This window comes from Neophocaena asiaeorientalis, unplaced genomic scaffold, assembly GCF_003031525.2.
Source record: "Neophocaena asiaeorientalis asiaeorientalis breed wild unplaced genomic scaffold, Neophocaena_asiaeorientalis_V1.1 scaffold461, whole genome shotgun sequence".
NCBI classification, from domain to species: Eukaryota; Metazoa; Chordata; class Mammalia; order Artiodactyla; family Phocoenidae; genus Neophocaena; species Neophocaena asiaeorientalis.
The window spans coordinates 3,591,562-3,608,661 of NW_020173230.1; the positions used below are offsets into that span (position 1 = coordinate 3,591,562).

At 50.6% G+C, this 17,100-nt stretch overlaps 1 protein-coding gene across 1 annotated transcript in view; it reads left to right on the forward strand.

Annotated features, from left to right (window-relative positions):
- Positions 1-17,100, forward strand: part of CUX1 (cut like homeobox 1) — a 368,097-nt gene that overhangs the window by 193,695 nt on the left and 157,302 nt on the right. The window contains exon 4 of the mRNA XM_024745460.1: positions 6,694-6,772. Within this exon, the coding sequence (XP_024601228.1) occupies positions 6,694-6,772 (79 nt within the window). The remainder of the gene's footprint in view (positions 1-6,693; positions 6,773-17,100) is intronic.

The following is a 17,100-nucleotide window of genomic DNA, read 5'->3' on the forward strand; positions in this document are numbered from 1 at the left end:
CTTGACCGATCAGTGGTCGAGGCTGGAAGAGGAAGATCTACACGTCTGTCAGTATTACACTATTTGATCCTTTTCTCAGTTCTAAACAAAACATCTTCCAGTTAAAATTCAGGCTTGTAGGGCTTCCCTGGTGGCGCAGTGGTTGAGAGTCCGCCTGCTGATGCAGGGGACTCAGGTTCGTGCCCCGGTCCGGGAAGATCCCACATGCCGCGGAGCGGCTGGGCCCGTGAGCCATGGCCGCTGAGCCTGCGTGTCCGGAGCCTGTGCTCCGCAGCGGGAGAGGCCACAACAGTGAGAGGCCTGCGTACCGCAAAGAAAAAAAAAAATTCAGGCTTGTCTTTGATCTCCCCACATTTCCTTCCTCTGCAGAGAACTGGAGACTCCTACTGAAAATTCAAGTAACAAACCCCAGAGCCTCAAACCCATTCATGTTCTGAGTTATAGGTGGGTGGGGGAGTTTCTGCAGGGAATGTCCTTTAAGACGTAGGTAAGCCCCTGAAACGTTGCAGCAACCCTCTGGAAATGCTGTGTTAAGAGGCGGTCTTAACAGGCTAATTCTTTTAAAAGTGGTGATTTCTTTCATACCAAAACTAATGCTTTGTGAATTCTCCTTTAACCCCCTGAAATTTTGATGCTTAATTTAGTTGATATTTGTATGCTGTTTCTCCTCCTATATACAGCATGGGTCAGTAATTATCACCAACACTGCAAACCAGCTTGTGACTAGCTCTGCACTGTTGTCACATCTTCTGTCTCATTCGATTCTCTTAGGGTTCCTACAAGGCAGGTATTCTCATCAGTACCTTTTCCTAGACACATAGAAAATGAAATTCATAGAGGCATAGGGTATGTAGCTGGCCCAGTATTTATTCCAAACTGCATGATAGAGCCATGTCTTAAATCCATTGTCCTGATTTTAAATCCTGTGCCCTTTCTCCCTTGATCACATACCATCTTCACCCCTGCCCTGCCCCTGGCAAAGATAAACAGTCAAGCTTCACAGCAGACAAAGAGAAATCCTTTGGCCCTCACGATATTGGTCGTTTATTCCTTATTTTTACTTTGTGCTGTCATCTTAGAGACGTGATCACCTGTTAGGACTTGGAATAGGCCGCTTTGCTGGATCGCTCTGCAGTAACAAGCAACCCTAGATCTCAGCGGCTAATGGCAACAAGAGACGATTTCTCATTCATGCTACATGTGGGCTGTGGGTTGGCGGGATGGCTCTGGAACCATGTGTTGTCTTTACTCAGAGATCCCAGGGGAAGAAGCGGCTCCTCTAAGGTCACGCTGTTCTCACGGCAGAGAAAGAGAGCGCACCGGAGCTGAACCACACACACACACACTCTTAAATCTACGCTCAGTGTGTGGCACCACCACTTACATTCCCCGTGGTCAAGTCTGCCACCCGTGGGCCGGGAAGCCCCCCACAGGTCACGTGGCAGTGGGCAGAGACGTGCGATGCCCCCACAGGGAGGGTGGGCAGTGAGGAGGGCGGTGACTCGCACTGCACACAACGCCCCAAGCCCCACAGCACAGTTCTGCTGGCTCCCAGGTGGTCGGGTGCTCCCTCACCCCTTCTAAATCTCGGGGGTCTTGCAGTCGATTTCCATGAACTTGGCCTCTAACCCTGGTCTCTGACTTTTCATCCTGTTGGAAGCAAATATTGATTGAGATTTGGAATAAGATAACCTTTCGGTAGACCTTTCTCTTGAATTTTCATCCTTATTACAGAAGAACCAAACTCCGCATTATAAAAGTGATGCTGTTGAAAGGGTTACTGTTGGATCCAGGAAACTCACGACAGAAGCACTGGGCCTCTCTGTAGAGTGGGGACACGGAGCTCCCTGCAGGAGGCTGGCCAGGGCTCGCCAGGCATGCGCGGTGGGGAAGGAGGCCTCCCGTGCGCTGGCTTCAGCCAAGCCGCCGTCATCATAGGAGCACGTGAAACACACGCCGAAAATCAAAGAACTCTACGTGTTGAGCATTTTCATAAAGACTTAAAACTGCATCCCTTAACCATTCGATCACTTCTGCAGGTAAAACAGTTGACCAATTTAGGTAAATTTTCATTCACACAACAAAGATGTATTAAACACCTACTACGTACTGGTCGTACTCGTTGTCGTCGGGAGGAAAGCCTAGGGTGGGCTCTCAAGGAATCTAAGATCTCCCAACGGAGCCTTGTCTGCAGTCCTGGACCTTCCGGGCAATCCCATATGGTGACGGGAGTGGCCGGCAGCCCAGAGATGGATCAACTGAGCCTGGAGGATCAGAGGAACATTCCAAGGAGGCGCCTTCCAGGCTGCGGGGAAATCGCTCTCGTGTATTCAGGGAACAGGGAGTAGCCGGGCGTGGCTGAAGTGTGAGGTGTGGCAGGAGGTGAGGTCGATTCCCGATCCCCGGAGCAGAACAGGTTTTACCCAGGGCCTGAGCGCCGTCAGAGCTTCTCCAGATCTGTCCCGGCTCCGCCGCCAGCAGCCCCTCTGTCCTTTGCCGCCCCTCACAGTGGCCTTGCGGGTCTGGGGATGGTAGAAAGGATCTCTCCCTCGGGTTATCTTTGCACATTAAGCAGCCAGAATGTTCTAACCTAGGATCCGACTTTCAACCATCTGTGCCTGAGACCTCACCCCAAACCTCTTCTCATTCACAAACCTCTCCCCCCGTGTGAGGGGGTGCCGTGCCGAGTTCTGGCTCCAAGGCGGGCGCAGAGGGCGTGAGGATGAAGATGACCCCGTCTCTCTCCTCCCTCACTGAAGGATAAGGAGGACAGACAGGGCTCTACTTCCCTGCGCCAGGCACTCAGTGCTTCACCTGCCCAGCCCCGGACCGTGCAAGGCCGGCCAGCCTGGCCCCAGGGGAACCCGGCACACGCATCCTGGGGCCAGTGAGACCTGCACTGGCTCTGGAAACATGGCTCGGCCTTCTAGGGAAGGCCCACCCCAGCAAAGGTGGGGCTGGGAAGGGGAGAGGACAGACCAAAACTCAGAGCCCGAGGCCTGTTCTTGGGCAAGGGCAGAGGCCGTGGGGGGAGTCAAAGAGTGAGCGAGCAGAGAGCCTCAGAATCAACAAATTCTTCCGGGTTTGGAAACCTTAGAAGGAGGCTCGGGAGACTTCACCAAGGAGCAGCTCACCCACGCGTGGAGTTCTCGTCAGCTCTCTTAAGAAACCTCAGTCCAGTTGCCTAGTGAGTTAATCTCAGCAACCTGGCCTTGTTCTCTCAGGACTGGGTTGAATGTTCTTGCATCTGTGGAAAGGGGACGGGAAGACGACGCAGATTCATGGTTTCCGTGCTAATTTGCTAGAGCTGCCGTAACCAAGTACCGCACACTGAACAGCTCAAAGGGCAGATGTTTACTTCTCACAGTCTGGAGACCAGAAGGCCAGGGTCAAGGCGTCGGCAGGGCTGGTTCCTTCTGAGGAGTGTGAGGGGCTTAGAGGCCCCTCCAGGCCCCTCCCCTGGCTTCTGAAGGTTTGCTGGCCATCTCTGGCGTTCCTTGGTTTGTAGGTGCATCACCCCAATCCCCGCCTTCACGTTCACATGGGGTTCTCCTGTGTGCGTGACTGTCTCTGTGTCCAAATTTCCCCTTTATAGAAGGACAGGTCCTGTTGGATTAGGGCTCCCCTTAAGGACCTCATCTTAACTTGGTCATCTGCCAAGACCCCATTTCCAAATAAAGCCACATTCACAAGTACTGAGGGTTAGGACTTTCAGGGCAGGGGCACAGTGCAATCTGTAATGGTCTCAAGTGTGTTGTGTAGATTGCCGATCCCACGTCCCCCCTCGACAACCCGTAAGGGAGAGAGAAGACAGTGTTCAGGATCCTTCCAGATCCCCTCCTCTGCCCACTCTAGAGGCGGCCGCCTTTGTGGGCTCAGAACCCCTAGGAAGTGGAGGCCCTCCCTAGGCAGATCCGGAGCCGAGCAGAGAACCCTCTGGGTGTTGAGAGGCGCAGAGAGCCACCAGGGCCTCTGTCCTGCTTCCTGGGCAGACTGCTGCCCGTGGCACCTCTCTTAGGAGGTGGCAGAAAGGCCCGGAGCGCAGGGCAAGCTCCGGACGTCTGGAAAGGCAACTCCAAATATCCAGTTTTACTCGCAACATCTATGTAGGTGGTGGTTAGGTACAGCTGAAATAATGCTATTAAGACATTTTCCAAATTTTGTAATAGACATTTGGAAAGACTTTATATGTTCATGAAAGCACAGTACAAAATTTTCCATATGGTTTGATTTCAAATATACACGCAGACATTTGTGACAGCTTTATTGAGATGTAACTCACATACCATGTAATTCACCCATTTGAACTCAGCAGTTCATTGACTTTTACTACAGTCCCGATCAATTGTAGAGCTTTTCATCACCCCAGAAAGAAACCCACACCCCTTAGCCGTCATCCTCCCAGTCCCCAACTCTAGACAACCACTAATCTCCTGTCTCTATAGTTTGCCTACACGCCTACATTTCATTCAGAATTAAAGGGAACTACAGACAGAAGCATGACTTCCACTGGTGAATGGCAGGATTATGGTATTCATTTTCTCTTTATTTTTTGATATATTTCTAATTGTACAATGAGCATGAACTGCTAAGAATCAGAGGGGAAAAGAAAAAACATTTTAAAAATAGAGAGCCATCTTATCGTTTTTAAGTAGTCCTCGTGGATTATTCAGAAAACATGCCTAAATCATAAGCTTATTTTATCGGGGGGTCGGGGGAACGTGGCAGAGTTCTCGGCGACTGACTTCAAGTAGGAATTTTCCAGCACAACTTGGTAGAAGTTGGAAATGCATGCGTTGCCCTTTTTTGCTCTGTATTGGGTTTCCTGAGACCTGCCCTGCTCCCCTTCCCACAGCCTTTGTGTCCCCCTCCACAGGGTCTTCCCATCCTTAATCAGGTGACCTGTCTCAGCCCTTAACAAATTGTTGGTTGGCTCAGGTGAGAGGCCCTGTAATTACGCCACTTCCTTTTGCCTCTTTAATAACGTTGGAGACAGAGTATAATTCTGTGAGGGGACAGAGGAATATATAATTTAGTGTCCTTTTCCTGAGCCAATGTGAACTCCGTGCATGTAGCACCTTGCACGCTTCAGGGGTAAAAAGTGATCCATTGTCTCAGCACGCATGTTATGGGAGCAAAATACGTACTGAGTCCATCCAACCACAGAAGCCTCTTTGGATGTGTGTCCAGCTTGCTTGGGACGCGTCACCTTTCTTTGACGAAGAGACTTTTCACTGGAGGGAAACCAGCTCAGCTGGGTTTGTTTATGAGACACACTGATCCTGGCCACCGTCACAGGAACTCGCCGTTGCCGAAGGTAGAAACCTGGGCACCGTCCTTAACTCACCTGGACCCTCCATGTCTCACATCAGCTCAGCTGGACCTAATCTCTCTGCCTGGCCTCCTTCCCTCAGTCCCCAGCGCCACTGCCCTGCACATTCTCACCAGGGCAGCGGCAACAACCTAGGAATGGTCACCTCCTTCCCGGCCCCTCCTGTCCTCCTTCCACTCTGACTCAGGCCCAGACGGTGAAGGTCATCCTCCCCCACCTGCACCAACCCCCTCACCTGTCCAGTCTCACACCCATGTATCCATGTCCACCCCCCCTCCCCCGAGCAGCCCCACATTCCCTGGGGTTACAGCCCGATCCACAGTTCTTAATCTGGATTCTATGAACAGAACACATGTGGACACGTGAGTGTCCTAAAGTAGAGTGTGTAACCCTGTGTGTGTGTGTTTCTAGGAGAGGGTCCTCAGCTTTCATAAAATTCTTTTTTTTTTTTTTAATTTATTTTACTTTAATTTTTGGCTGCTTTGGGTCTCCGTTGCTGCACGCGGGCTTTCTCTAGTTGCAGTTTGTGGGGACCACTGTTTGCTGCGGTGCGAGGGCTTCTCCTTGCGGTGGCTTCTCTTGTTGTGGAGCACGGGCTCTAGGCACGCGGGCTTCAGTAGTTGTGCCACGTGGGCTCAGTAGTTGCAGCACACGGGCTTAGTTCCTCCGCGGCATGTGGGATCTTCCCGAACCAGGGCTCGAACCCGTGTCCCCTGCATTGGCAGGCGGATTCTTAACCACTGTGCCACGAGGGAAGCCCCGGCTTTCATAAAATTCTTAAAGAGGACCTAAGGACCCCCAGTTTCAGAACTTTGGTGTTTGAATGTGTTCCTCCCCTTTCGTGTCACCTCTTTACCAGGTGAGCTGCTCTTGAGGACTCTGCTCAAATGTCACCTGCTTTCTTGCTTGACGTCCCCTTCTCGGTGTCCCCACGGCTCTGCTTGCCGAGCACTTTCCCAGCTGGGATTCCACCAGTCATTCACATAACCTGTTCCCCTACTAGACGCCGAGCCCCTGGGGCTGAGGGCTGTCCCTCTGTGTCCCGCCTCCGGCACAGCGTCTGGCATGTGGTCAGCTCGTAGTCTACACTGGTGGAAGAAGGAAAGAGACCACATTCTCCGTGGAGAGTCTCCACTCTGTCAAGCCATGGGACCGCTCCTGCCTCGCTCCCCCTCACGGGCGGGCCCACGTGGGTGGCCTCCCTCTCGCGTGTTTGCAGACGTTTAAGAGGTTGAAGGCCCAGCCGTCCGGTATTTACATGGAGCAGTCAGACTTCCATTTGATGTGTGATGATTTTGAAATTACCTCTTGACAAATTTTGAGCTCTTTGTTTTTCTTTTCTTTCTCCCATTCCTTTTCAGATTGATGCACTGAGTAAAAGAAGCAAAGAAGCTGAGGCAGCCTTCTTGAATGTCTACAAGAGATTGATTGATGTTCCAGGTGAGCCCAGCGCTTGTAGCCCACCTGTGGGCATTGTGTCTGGTGAGTCAGTGGGCTTCTGGCTGATTCTTCTCAGCCTCCCTAAGGCAACTTCCCCAGGAAACTGGGGAGTTCTGGGAATATGAATTCTCCAAAACCCAGACTTGGGATGAGTATGGAAATCAGATGCGTATTTGCTGAAGTAATAGAGTTGCCTCCAGTGGATGCCTTTGGAACTGCAGCAACTCAGACCTGCGGGGCTACCTTTAGCTTTGGTTTAAAATGCTGCATGTTTCACAGAGGAGGAGGAGAACCCGTGTGTGCGCTATGCAGACGGCCTGGATAGTCACGATTCTGGGCTTCCCAATCCCACGTTCAGGAACGGCCCTGATAGGGCACCTGGAATGCCTGGCTCCCCTCCCAGGTCATCCAGGGAATCAGTGGCCTCTGGCCAAGTCTTTCACTTAATATCCAAGGGCAAGCGGTAGCCCATCTAACTACGGTATATGTGGGTTGTTTTTTCTTTTGAAGGAACTAAAGAGTTAAAATTTTAATAATGCTTGCTACGCATTCAGAGAGATAATGGCTCCCCATTCCTTATTCTAGAAAAGTGAGGTGGAATTTAGAGCACCCACTGGTCCCATCGATCCTCTGTTCTCGGTGGTCCACTCACCTAATCCGTGGGGAGGTGATGGACACGATCACATGGGTCCCAACTCAGTCCTGAAAAGACTCAGATCTGAAAATTAGCCACTTGAATGTCATCCTCTGCTGACCAAGGAAACCCAGTTACCACCACCCTCCCCTCCCCACCCATCAGAGCTGCGCATTTGCCCTCATTAGGAATCCTCTGTGCGTCACTGATATTACTAGAACTGCTTTAACAAAGCAAAGCAGAAACAAGTCTCCTTTGTTTCTGTATTGTATTCTAATTCAGGTCCACTGAGGGCTTTGCTGTCCCCTCTGGGAGCCGGGGTTAACAGAGGCCACACGAAGCTACGGACAGCAGAAAGTACCTTAGGCACTTCGGACAAGGGGGTAGGGAGATCCAGATTCTCCCGCCAGGGCCTTGTTGTGAGGTCTTGGTCACATCCCTTTTCCCTCTCTGAACCTCAGTTTTCTCATCTGTAAGACGGAATAAGGTAGGGGAACAGCCCAGTGATGGAGAGGGTTTGTCTTTGTTCTAACCTTTTGCTGTCTTATGAGCTTACCCTGCTCTTAGTTCCAAATTCTAGCCCTTTGATTTTCTGCAGGACTTTGTATCCACCTAGGGGTTTCCTGAATACTCTGGCTGAGGCTCATGTGACGCCTCCTTCACAATGAATGGACCATTCAGGGCTCTCTTTCTCAGGCATTGGCAGTTTGGTGGACCCACTTGCATTTTCTTGTGCAAGTGCTAGTTTTGTGTTGCTGACTTAGTTGAAAGGCGCCTGGTTTATTTTGCCTTTGCCCGAGACCCAGAGAGCCTGCAGCTACTGTTTTCTAAATAACCTACACTCTTATTTTTAAAAGTCTGATTTGTCTCTGGGTTTTCCCTTAGTGAGGTTTCTCCACTGGGAAGCCACTTGAACGACTCGTTGGGTTTCTTCTTCTGCAGTTATTTTCCATCTTGACTTCTTGCAGACAAAAACGAGACCACTTTTCTCATCAACACTCGTCTTTGCCTGAGCAGTCCTTATTCATATACATACATAATTTTTATGGAACTCTGATCATAACATGACTATATCGTTATAGTCTGCTTTTTTCACTTAATGTTATCCCATCAGCGTTTTCCTTATATTGGTGATATTCTTTGTAATTATCATTTTTGGCTGGCAGTTTTCATTTCAGGTGGTGGGGGCGGATAATGTTTGACGTTGTCTGTAATGACGAGTTAATCAGAGTACATTTGCACACCACGTAGATCACTTTTACCCGCCTCCCGGGTATTTCTCTTACAGACACTGTGGTCTGACACATCTAACAGCTACTTGAAAAGCAGGAATGGAGCTTGGAGCCCTCAACCTGTGTTTTGGAGTCCGCTGATCGCTCAGATGAAGTAATCTTGTGGCTGAGGCTTACAGGAAGGGCCTGGTCAATAGCAGTGCGTTTACTGACGGTCAGCCACACAGCTGGGGAGACTCGGGGGGCCTTAACTGTGTGTGTGCTCCAGGCTCCAATCCAGCTGAATCCAGAAATGTAGGTGGGGTGTGTCAAGTTCTGGTTTCAAGAAATAGCAACTTATGCTATCTCAGGAAAATAGAGGAAGCTCTTGGAAATAATGGGAAGGGTATTTTGGCCATGTGGCCCAGCTCCAGGAGCCCGGGAGGAGGTGACCAGTCAGCCCTAGCACATCACCACCACCCCTGCCACAGTTTCGGACATTTTATTTACCTGTGTGTTTTCTTGTTCCTTATCTGCTGGTCCTACCAGAATGAAAGCTGTCTGAGGACAGCTTTGCTTGATTGCTCTGTGCCTGTAGCACCTGGGGTAGGGCCTGGCACAGCACAGCTGTTGACACGTGACATGAGGCTGTTGACCCAGAGCCACCCAGGGTCCTTGGCAGCGGAATGCACCAGGGGTCACGCTGGTGGCTCTTGGAACTTTGTTTCAGTTCGGTTCTCGCCCCTGAGTGTCAGCCTGTATATCCTCCTGGACATCCCCGCTGGGCTGACTGAGGGGCACCTGAAACAGCCCAGTGTGTCCAGAGGAAACAGTCTCCTTCTCTTGGCGAGCGACACCACCTGCCACCCAGCTGCTCACGCCAGAGCACTGGGTCAACAAGCCCTGGCCGTCCTACCCCCAGAAGGTCCTCGATTCCATCCACTTCTCTCCATCCCAACCTCCGCCCTCCACTCTGCGGTTCAGGCCACCTCTCCCGTGTCCACAGTGTGGCGATGCCAGGCTTCCCGCCGACGGGAATGGGTCCTTCTCCTCGCTGTGGGCAGGCCCAGCCCATTCTGAGCTGATCTCTTCCAGCTCCTCCAGATTGACTTGTTGAGACGCTGCTTCTTGACCTCCCAGGTCTGGCCTAGGTGTGCCCTTCGCGCGCGCACACACACACACACACACACACACACACACCCCGCTCCCCACACCCTGTGTCTGTTTACCTCTGTTATAACTACAGTAAGTCCCCTACATACGAACGAGTTCTGTTCTGAGAGCACATTCATAAGTCCAGTTTGTTCATAAGTCCAGCGAAGTTGGCCTAGGTACCCAACTAACACGATCGGCTATATAGTACTGTACTGTAATAGGTTTATAATACTGTTCCCACAAATAATACATAAAAAACAAACACAAAAAATAAAAGCAACCATTTTTAATCTTACAGCACCTTGAAAAGTACACAAGTATAGTGCAACAGCTGGCACACGGGGGCACGTTCGCATCTTTGAACGTTCACAACTCGAAGGCTCGTAGGTAGGGGACTCACCGTACTTGCTCCTCAGCCCTTTTCCTTCCTGGCTGGGCGGACACTGGTGCAGCGTGGTCTCGTCCCTGGTTATGTGCCTGGTCTCTACCCCGGCGCCTGTCACGTAGCAGAAACTCGAAAAATATTTGTCGAATGAATGACTAAACTAATGGATCCAATTATTTCTTCAGGATCTTCCTGAGATTTATCGGTATCGTACCGTTAATTATTCGCATTGAACCCTATCCTGAGATTGACAACTTGCCGTTGGGGAAGAGCCCTCCGGCGCACCTAACCACCTAAGTTACGAGAGAACCAAGTGTATCTTTCCTGGAGGTGGAGCAGTTTACTAGCTCTCGGAACTCTCCCTTCGCCTTGCTGTCACTCTGTAAAGATTTGCCTGCCTGCAGGGACATTTATATGACGCTTAGCACTCGGGGTTCATCAGACCAGCATGTGCGCTTCAGAGGCCTTGGGTTTTGGTGGTCAGTACTGACGTCCAGAATCTGTGTTGGGTTGAGTAGCTGTCCGGCTGGCATCCCAGGCTTTACACACCCAGCCCTGAGCATGGAGCAGGGGGCCCCCCTCCACCCCAGCCCTTTCCTTCCCCCGGTGGTGCGACTCCATTGTTCAAGGCAAAAGAAGCAGTGGGGTCACCCGGCTCCTTCCTCTTCTCATCTTCCACGTCTAAAAATCCCAAGTAGTGTTATTTCTCCTTCCAAAATCTCCTTCAGATTAAAGACACTGAGTAGCCATTGAAAGACCTAGTTGTCCTGATGCATCCTCTGAACAGTTGCCATAGTTAAGACCCCACGTTTACCTCTTTCTCACTTGTCAGCAGATGCTCCTCATTCCCACGTCAGTTTTGAGGGTATTTTAAGATGCTTTTTATCAGAAATATCCTGCCGCTCCTTCCCCGCTGCTGTGACCCTCGGCTCTGCGGGCCTGCCGGCCAGCACTGGAGACACTGAAGTGTGTTACTGGGGATGGAGCCGGGAGCAGATCCACTGAGAGCTTCCTGTTCTCGTGGGCTCAAGAGTCTGGTGGGAATGTGGGCATCCAAAAGTCTTCACACAGGGACTTCCCTGGCGGTCCAGTGGTTAAGACTTTGTGCTTCCAATGCAGGGGGCACGGGTTCCATCCCTGGTCGGGGAACTAAGATTCCCGCAGGCCGCGCGCAGCACAATTTGGCAAAAAACAGCCCTATACTTTCTGCTCTTTAAAATACCAGCCAGGGACTCCCCTGGTGACGCAGTGGTTAAGAATCCGCCTGCCAGTGCAGGGGACACGGGTTCGAGCCCTAGTCCAGGAAGATTCCACATGCTGCGAAGCAACTAAGCCTGTGCGCCACAACTACTGAGCCCGTGCGCCACAACTACTGAGCCTGCGCTCTAGAGCCTGTGAGCCACAACTACTGAGCCCGTGTGTCACAACTACTGAAGCCCACGCACCTAGAGCCCGTGCTCTGCAACAAGCGAAGCCACTGCAATAAGCCCGCACACCTCAACGAACAGCACCCCCCACTCGCCGCAACTAGAGAAGGCCCCGCGCGCAGCAACAAAGACCCAGTGCAACCAAAAATAAATCATAAGTTAATTAATTTTTTTAAAAAAAGTCATCCTGACTGCAGTTTGGAAACAGATCGGAAAGGGGTCCAAGGTGATGCGGGGCGGGAGAGATGAGGTCGCCTGGTTTCAGCTGGTGGGGGTGAAGTTGGAGAGGAACAGACGCTTGAGGAAGGCGACTTGGATGACTCTAACCCAGGACCCAGTTAACACAACAGTACTTCCTCCATCTTTGGTAGCAGTATTGTTTACATGGTTGCATCTGGTTTACAAAATTAAAAGGAAGGCCAATAAAACGTTTACCAAGTTAGCCTCCTGTCCCTAATTCGATTATCATCCCTCGTTGTTCTAGTTGAAAGTGTTCTTTGCCTTTATTGTCGACATCATGGCAGTAGGAAAGTAGTTCTACAGTTCGATTCATAAAGTTCTACATCGTTAACCCAGATGGCTTCATCTGTGATTCTTATCACAGATTTTATATTGTAATTTATATGATCAACATAGCGATACCTTACACTTGCAAATATTTACATTTTTAAAATTTTAATAACCTCTGATAAAGGTTTATATGAATTAATTTGCTAATGGCTACTCACATGAGGAAAAGCATCATAGGCATCTGCTAACAGCGTGACTTGGTTGAGTACACCTGGGCGAGGCCCCCCTGGGCGAGGCCCCCTGGGACACCTGGGGAGCCCTCTGCGACGGACTCCCTAACCGGGAGACCAGCGTCCTTCTGCATTGGAATCTGTATCTGTGGGTGAGAGCAGAGGTCAGTGGCTGTTAGCCACAGTGACCCCCGGCTGTGCAAGAGACAGTTCAAGGTGTGCTGTTCAGGAATCATACTCACACATTCCCTCGGCCAGCACTTCCAGTGCCAGGCCCGGCACCGTGCACCCAAGATGCAAATGCGGCTGAGGCGTGGCCCCTGCCCTCCCTCACGTGGCTCCTGCTTGGGGGTGGGTGGGAGACTGTACAGCACCTTTGAGAGAATATCCCATAATTAAACAGGTGGAATAGGCAGCCTTCTTCCCTTACTGTAATGGAAGGAGAAATAGGTGTCTCGGGTCTTAAAGTGTGACCCTCTCGGATAGCTGGGAAAATTCTGGAACGACCTCCTCTTAAAGGCCCTTGCATAACTGGAATTTCACTGTGTTCTGAGCAGAATTACCACGGTATGCGTAATCCGCCAGGAATTCACCTCGCGTGGGTGACCTGCTCTTCCTTCTTGATACTTTTCCGATGTTTTACAATGAGCATGTCTTTATCTCTACAATCGAGGGGTGCGGGGAAGCAGAAATTTGTAAAATATTCAACTTGCAGTCTCAGTTTCTGAATAGCCTTTAGTGATGGATTCCAGATAGGACCGTAAGCCGTAGTCGGTGGGGTATTTGTCCACACTTAATAATTGGTATAAAACACAACTGTGCCTCTTCAGTCCCAGAAGCATCTTGGCAAAGGTATTTTTGGGGGAAGTTCCTAGAAAGGAGACAAGGTTGGTGAGCTGGGCGTTGGTGCTGCAGAACTTCTGTTCTCTGGCTGCCGAGTCCGTTGGAAGAGGCCCTGCTTGTTCTCGTCACCTCCTGGCCTCTCTCTGGGCACCCCCACCCCCAACAGAGAGTCATCTTTCACTCCTCGCTAAGGTGTAGTTTAGGTCCTACAGACACAAACCCTTCAAACACAAAGGCAGTGCCCAGAAGGATTGATTTTAAGATTTAAATCTAAGGGAGCACATGACCAGTGATATAAAATATTCATGGACTCGTGAAACTCCGCTGGTGCTCAGCGTTCCCTGACTGGCTCCGCTCACTTCATTTCCCTCGGATAACTGGCCTGCGATCAGAAGTAGAAGGTGTTAGTTTTCAGAAGCCTTGAAAGAGAACCAGCAGAAGGGAGCCCGTTTTGTAGGCTGCTCCGTTTTCAGCACCCACGCCAAGATGCCCCCGCTCCCGGGTGCTGCTGAGGGGCGGTCGGAAGTTTCAGTCGGGATTTAGGAAAACCTTCTCTGCTGGAGAATATCGCCATCAGCCCTGCATCTGAGGATCCAGAAGTGAAGAGGGACATCATCAGTTCTGAGAGCTGCTCTTCCTTTTGGCCGCACCGCGTGGCATGTGGGGTGTCAGTTCCCCGACCAGGGATCGAATCTGCGCCCCCTGCACTGGAAGCACGGAGTCTTAACCACTGGACCACCAGGGAAGTCCCGAGAGCTGCTTTTTAACGTTTCTGCCTAAGACTGAAATAGTGAGCCGGTCCTTTGTGCCTGTCAAGCTGTTTTAAGTGAGGACACGCTCTCAGTTAAAACCAGAAAACACTGTTCTCTCCATTCCTTTTCTTTCTTCCCCGTCTGTCCCCCGATCAAGGCTGTGTAGTAAGCACTCCTGACAAAAAGGCACAAAATCTTGTGATTAGTTAGAAATATCCCTTGCTTCTCATACCAACCTTTTCACGGACATGCATCCTGGTGGCGTTTTTGAAGGCTGTGCCATGTGGCCGCCCCAGCCTGCTCCTGTGAGGCTGCTCCAGTCCGTGTCTTCTAGTCGCCCGGTGTTGGCAGCTGCCGGTGACCAGGCCCCTCCAGAGAGAATTCTTACCTTGGAGCCCCCCTTTGCACGTTTTCAGTTGACCTTCCTGAGACATCTTCATTCACCTGTGAGAATCAACCACCAGCACCAAAATGGACAAGAGAGGGACCAGGGCCGTGGCCATGGGATGAAGCTGTGGGCTGCAGGTGCCCCCCACCCCCACCCCCGTCCCCTCTGCTGGGCTGCAGGACCAGAGCTGGTCCAGAGCAGCCTCGGGGGAGAAGGGGACAAGGGACAGTCACACTCTGACCCGTGCTGGGGTAACTGCAACCCAGATGAGCCGGCAGCCTCTCCACCCTCCTTGATCAGCTTGAAAAAAAACCTGGGGCCCAAGGAGCTGATCGTTCGCAGGCTGAGGAAGCAGCTCCACACGTGTTAAAGGAAGGCCAACCTGACAAGATGGGTGTCTGAGTTGCCTGCTGCCCCACCTTCAGCGCTCTCCCCCGGCCTCCTGTCCCGGTCCCCCGACCCATCTGGAGAACTCACTGGAGGTGACTCAGTGACTTGGCTTTCGGTGTGGCCCGGCGGGGGGTGTGGGGTGTGGGGGTGGCGTCTTCCCCCCTCTGCTGTGACTGTGGTGGTCCTGGCACACACGCTATCTAGACAGCTTCTCGTCAGTTGCTCATCAGCATGCTAATTGCTGTAGGACTAATTATGCCCTGAATTCCAGTTGATTTTCTTAATGAGACAGCTGGGTTAATTATGTAATCGTATGATTACATTAGCCTAGAGTGCCCTGGCGGAGGGGAGCGTCTGCCACGCTCTGATGTCATTGCGGGGATGGCGCTCACGGTGCCGTCCAAACTCTGGCCGGTGGCAGGGGCTCTGTGCACACGTGGGCAGGGGTCCAGGGAGGTCAGTCCTTGCGGTCCTCATGACAGAAGCAGCCACCACCGCCTGCCCGCCCTGCACACACACGCCCAGGCACCCCACGGCCCGATGGAATCGGAGCCCCACTCCTCAGCCCCGCTGCCTTCCGTGCGGTGCAGCAGCGCCTCTTCCTCCTCCCGGGATGTCCTGCCCCGGGACTGTTGGCATGACGGTGATCCAGGGCATCCTCGCCAGTGTCCCAAAGTCCCTGCAGGACCACACTGCATTGGTTTACATAAAGTCAGAGCAGCCCAGACTGGCCCCACCCTTATTGCCACCACCCCCCTCAGTATTTCACACCTTCTTTCCTCCCTGATCTCTGCACACCTCGTATTTCACTGAGAAAATACATGTGCTCGGAGGATGACGTCTCTCTCCGCTGGCCAGCTGTCTCCTCTGAGAGTCCACTGGGCCTGCAGAACCCACCTCCCCCCTGGTTATGCTCCTCCTCAGACCCTCTCTTCCTCTGTAGGTCTCTGAGTGTGGGGTATCCTAGACTCCCCCTGGGTGACTCTGACGTCTTTTTTTTTTTGAATTTTATTTATTTTTTTATACACCAGTTTCTTATTAGTCATCAATTCTATACACATCAGTGTATACATGTCAATCCCAATCGCCCAATTCATCACACCACCACCCCCACCACCCCGCCGCTTCCCCCCCTTGGTGTCCATACATTTGTTGTCTACATCTGTGTCTCAGTTTCTGCCCTGCAGAACCGTTCATCTGTGCCATTTTTCTAGGTTCCACATATATGCGTTAATATACGATATTTGTTTTTGTTTGTAGATTTTCTCATCATGCCCCTTCTAACTGGTGTGAGGTGATACCTCATTGTAGTTTTGATTTGCATTTCGCTCATAATTAGTGATGTTGAGCAGTTTTTCATGTGCTTCTTGGCCATCTGTATGTCTTCTTTGGAGAAATGTCTGTTTAGGTCTTCTGCCCATTTTTGGATTGGGTTGTTTGTTTTTATGATATTGAGCTGCACGAGCTGTTTATTTATTTTGGAGATTAATCCTTTGTCCGTTGATTCGTTTGCAAATATTTTCTCCCACTCTGAGGGTTGTCTTTTCGACTTGTTTACGGTCTCCTTTGCTGTGCAAAAGCTTTGAAGTTTCATTAGGTCCCATGTGTTTATTTTTGTTTTCATTTCCATTACTCTAGGAGGTGGATCAAAAAAGATCGTGCTGTGATTTATGTCAAAAGAGTGTTCTTCCTATGTTTTCCTCTAAGAGTTTTATAGTATCCGGTCTTACATTTAGGTCTCTAATCCATTTTGAGTTTGTTTTTGTGTGTGGTGTTAGGGAATATTCTAATTTCCTTCTTTTACATGTAGCTGTCCAGTTTTCCCAGCACCACTTATTGAAGAGACTGTCTTTTCTCCATTGTATATCCTTGCCTCCTTTGTCATAGATTAGTTGGCCATAGGTGCGTGGGTTTATCTCTGGGCTTCCTATCTTGTCCCCTTGATCTGTGTTTCTGTTTTTGTGGCCGTACCATATTGTCTTGATTGCTGTAGCTTTGTAGTATAGTCTGAAGTCAGGGAGGCTGATTCCTCCAGCTCTGTTTTTTTCCCTCAAGACTCTTTTGCTATTCGGGGTCTTCTGTGTCTCCATACAAATTTTAAGATTTTTTTGTTCTAGTTCCGTAAAAAATGCCATTGGTAATTTGAACTCTGGAGAGTTTTTATCATAAATGGGTGTTGAATTTTGCAAAAGCTTTTTCTGCATCTATTGAGATGATCATATGTTTTTTCTTTTTAACCCTCCATTTGTTAATATGGTGTATCACATTGATTGATTAGCGTATATTGAAGAATCCTTGCATCCCCGGGATAATCCCACTTCATCATGGTGTGTGATTCTTTTAATGTGTTGTTGGATTCTGTTTGCTAGTATTTTGTTGAGGATTTTTGCATCTATATTCATC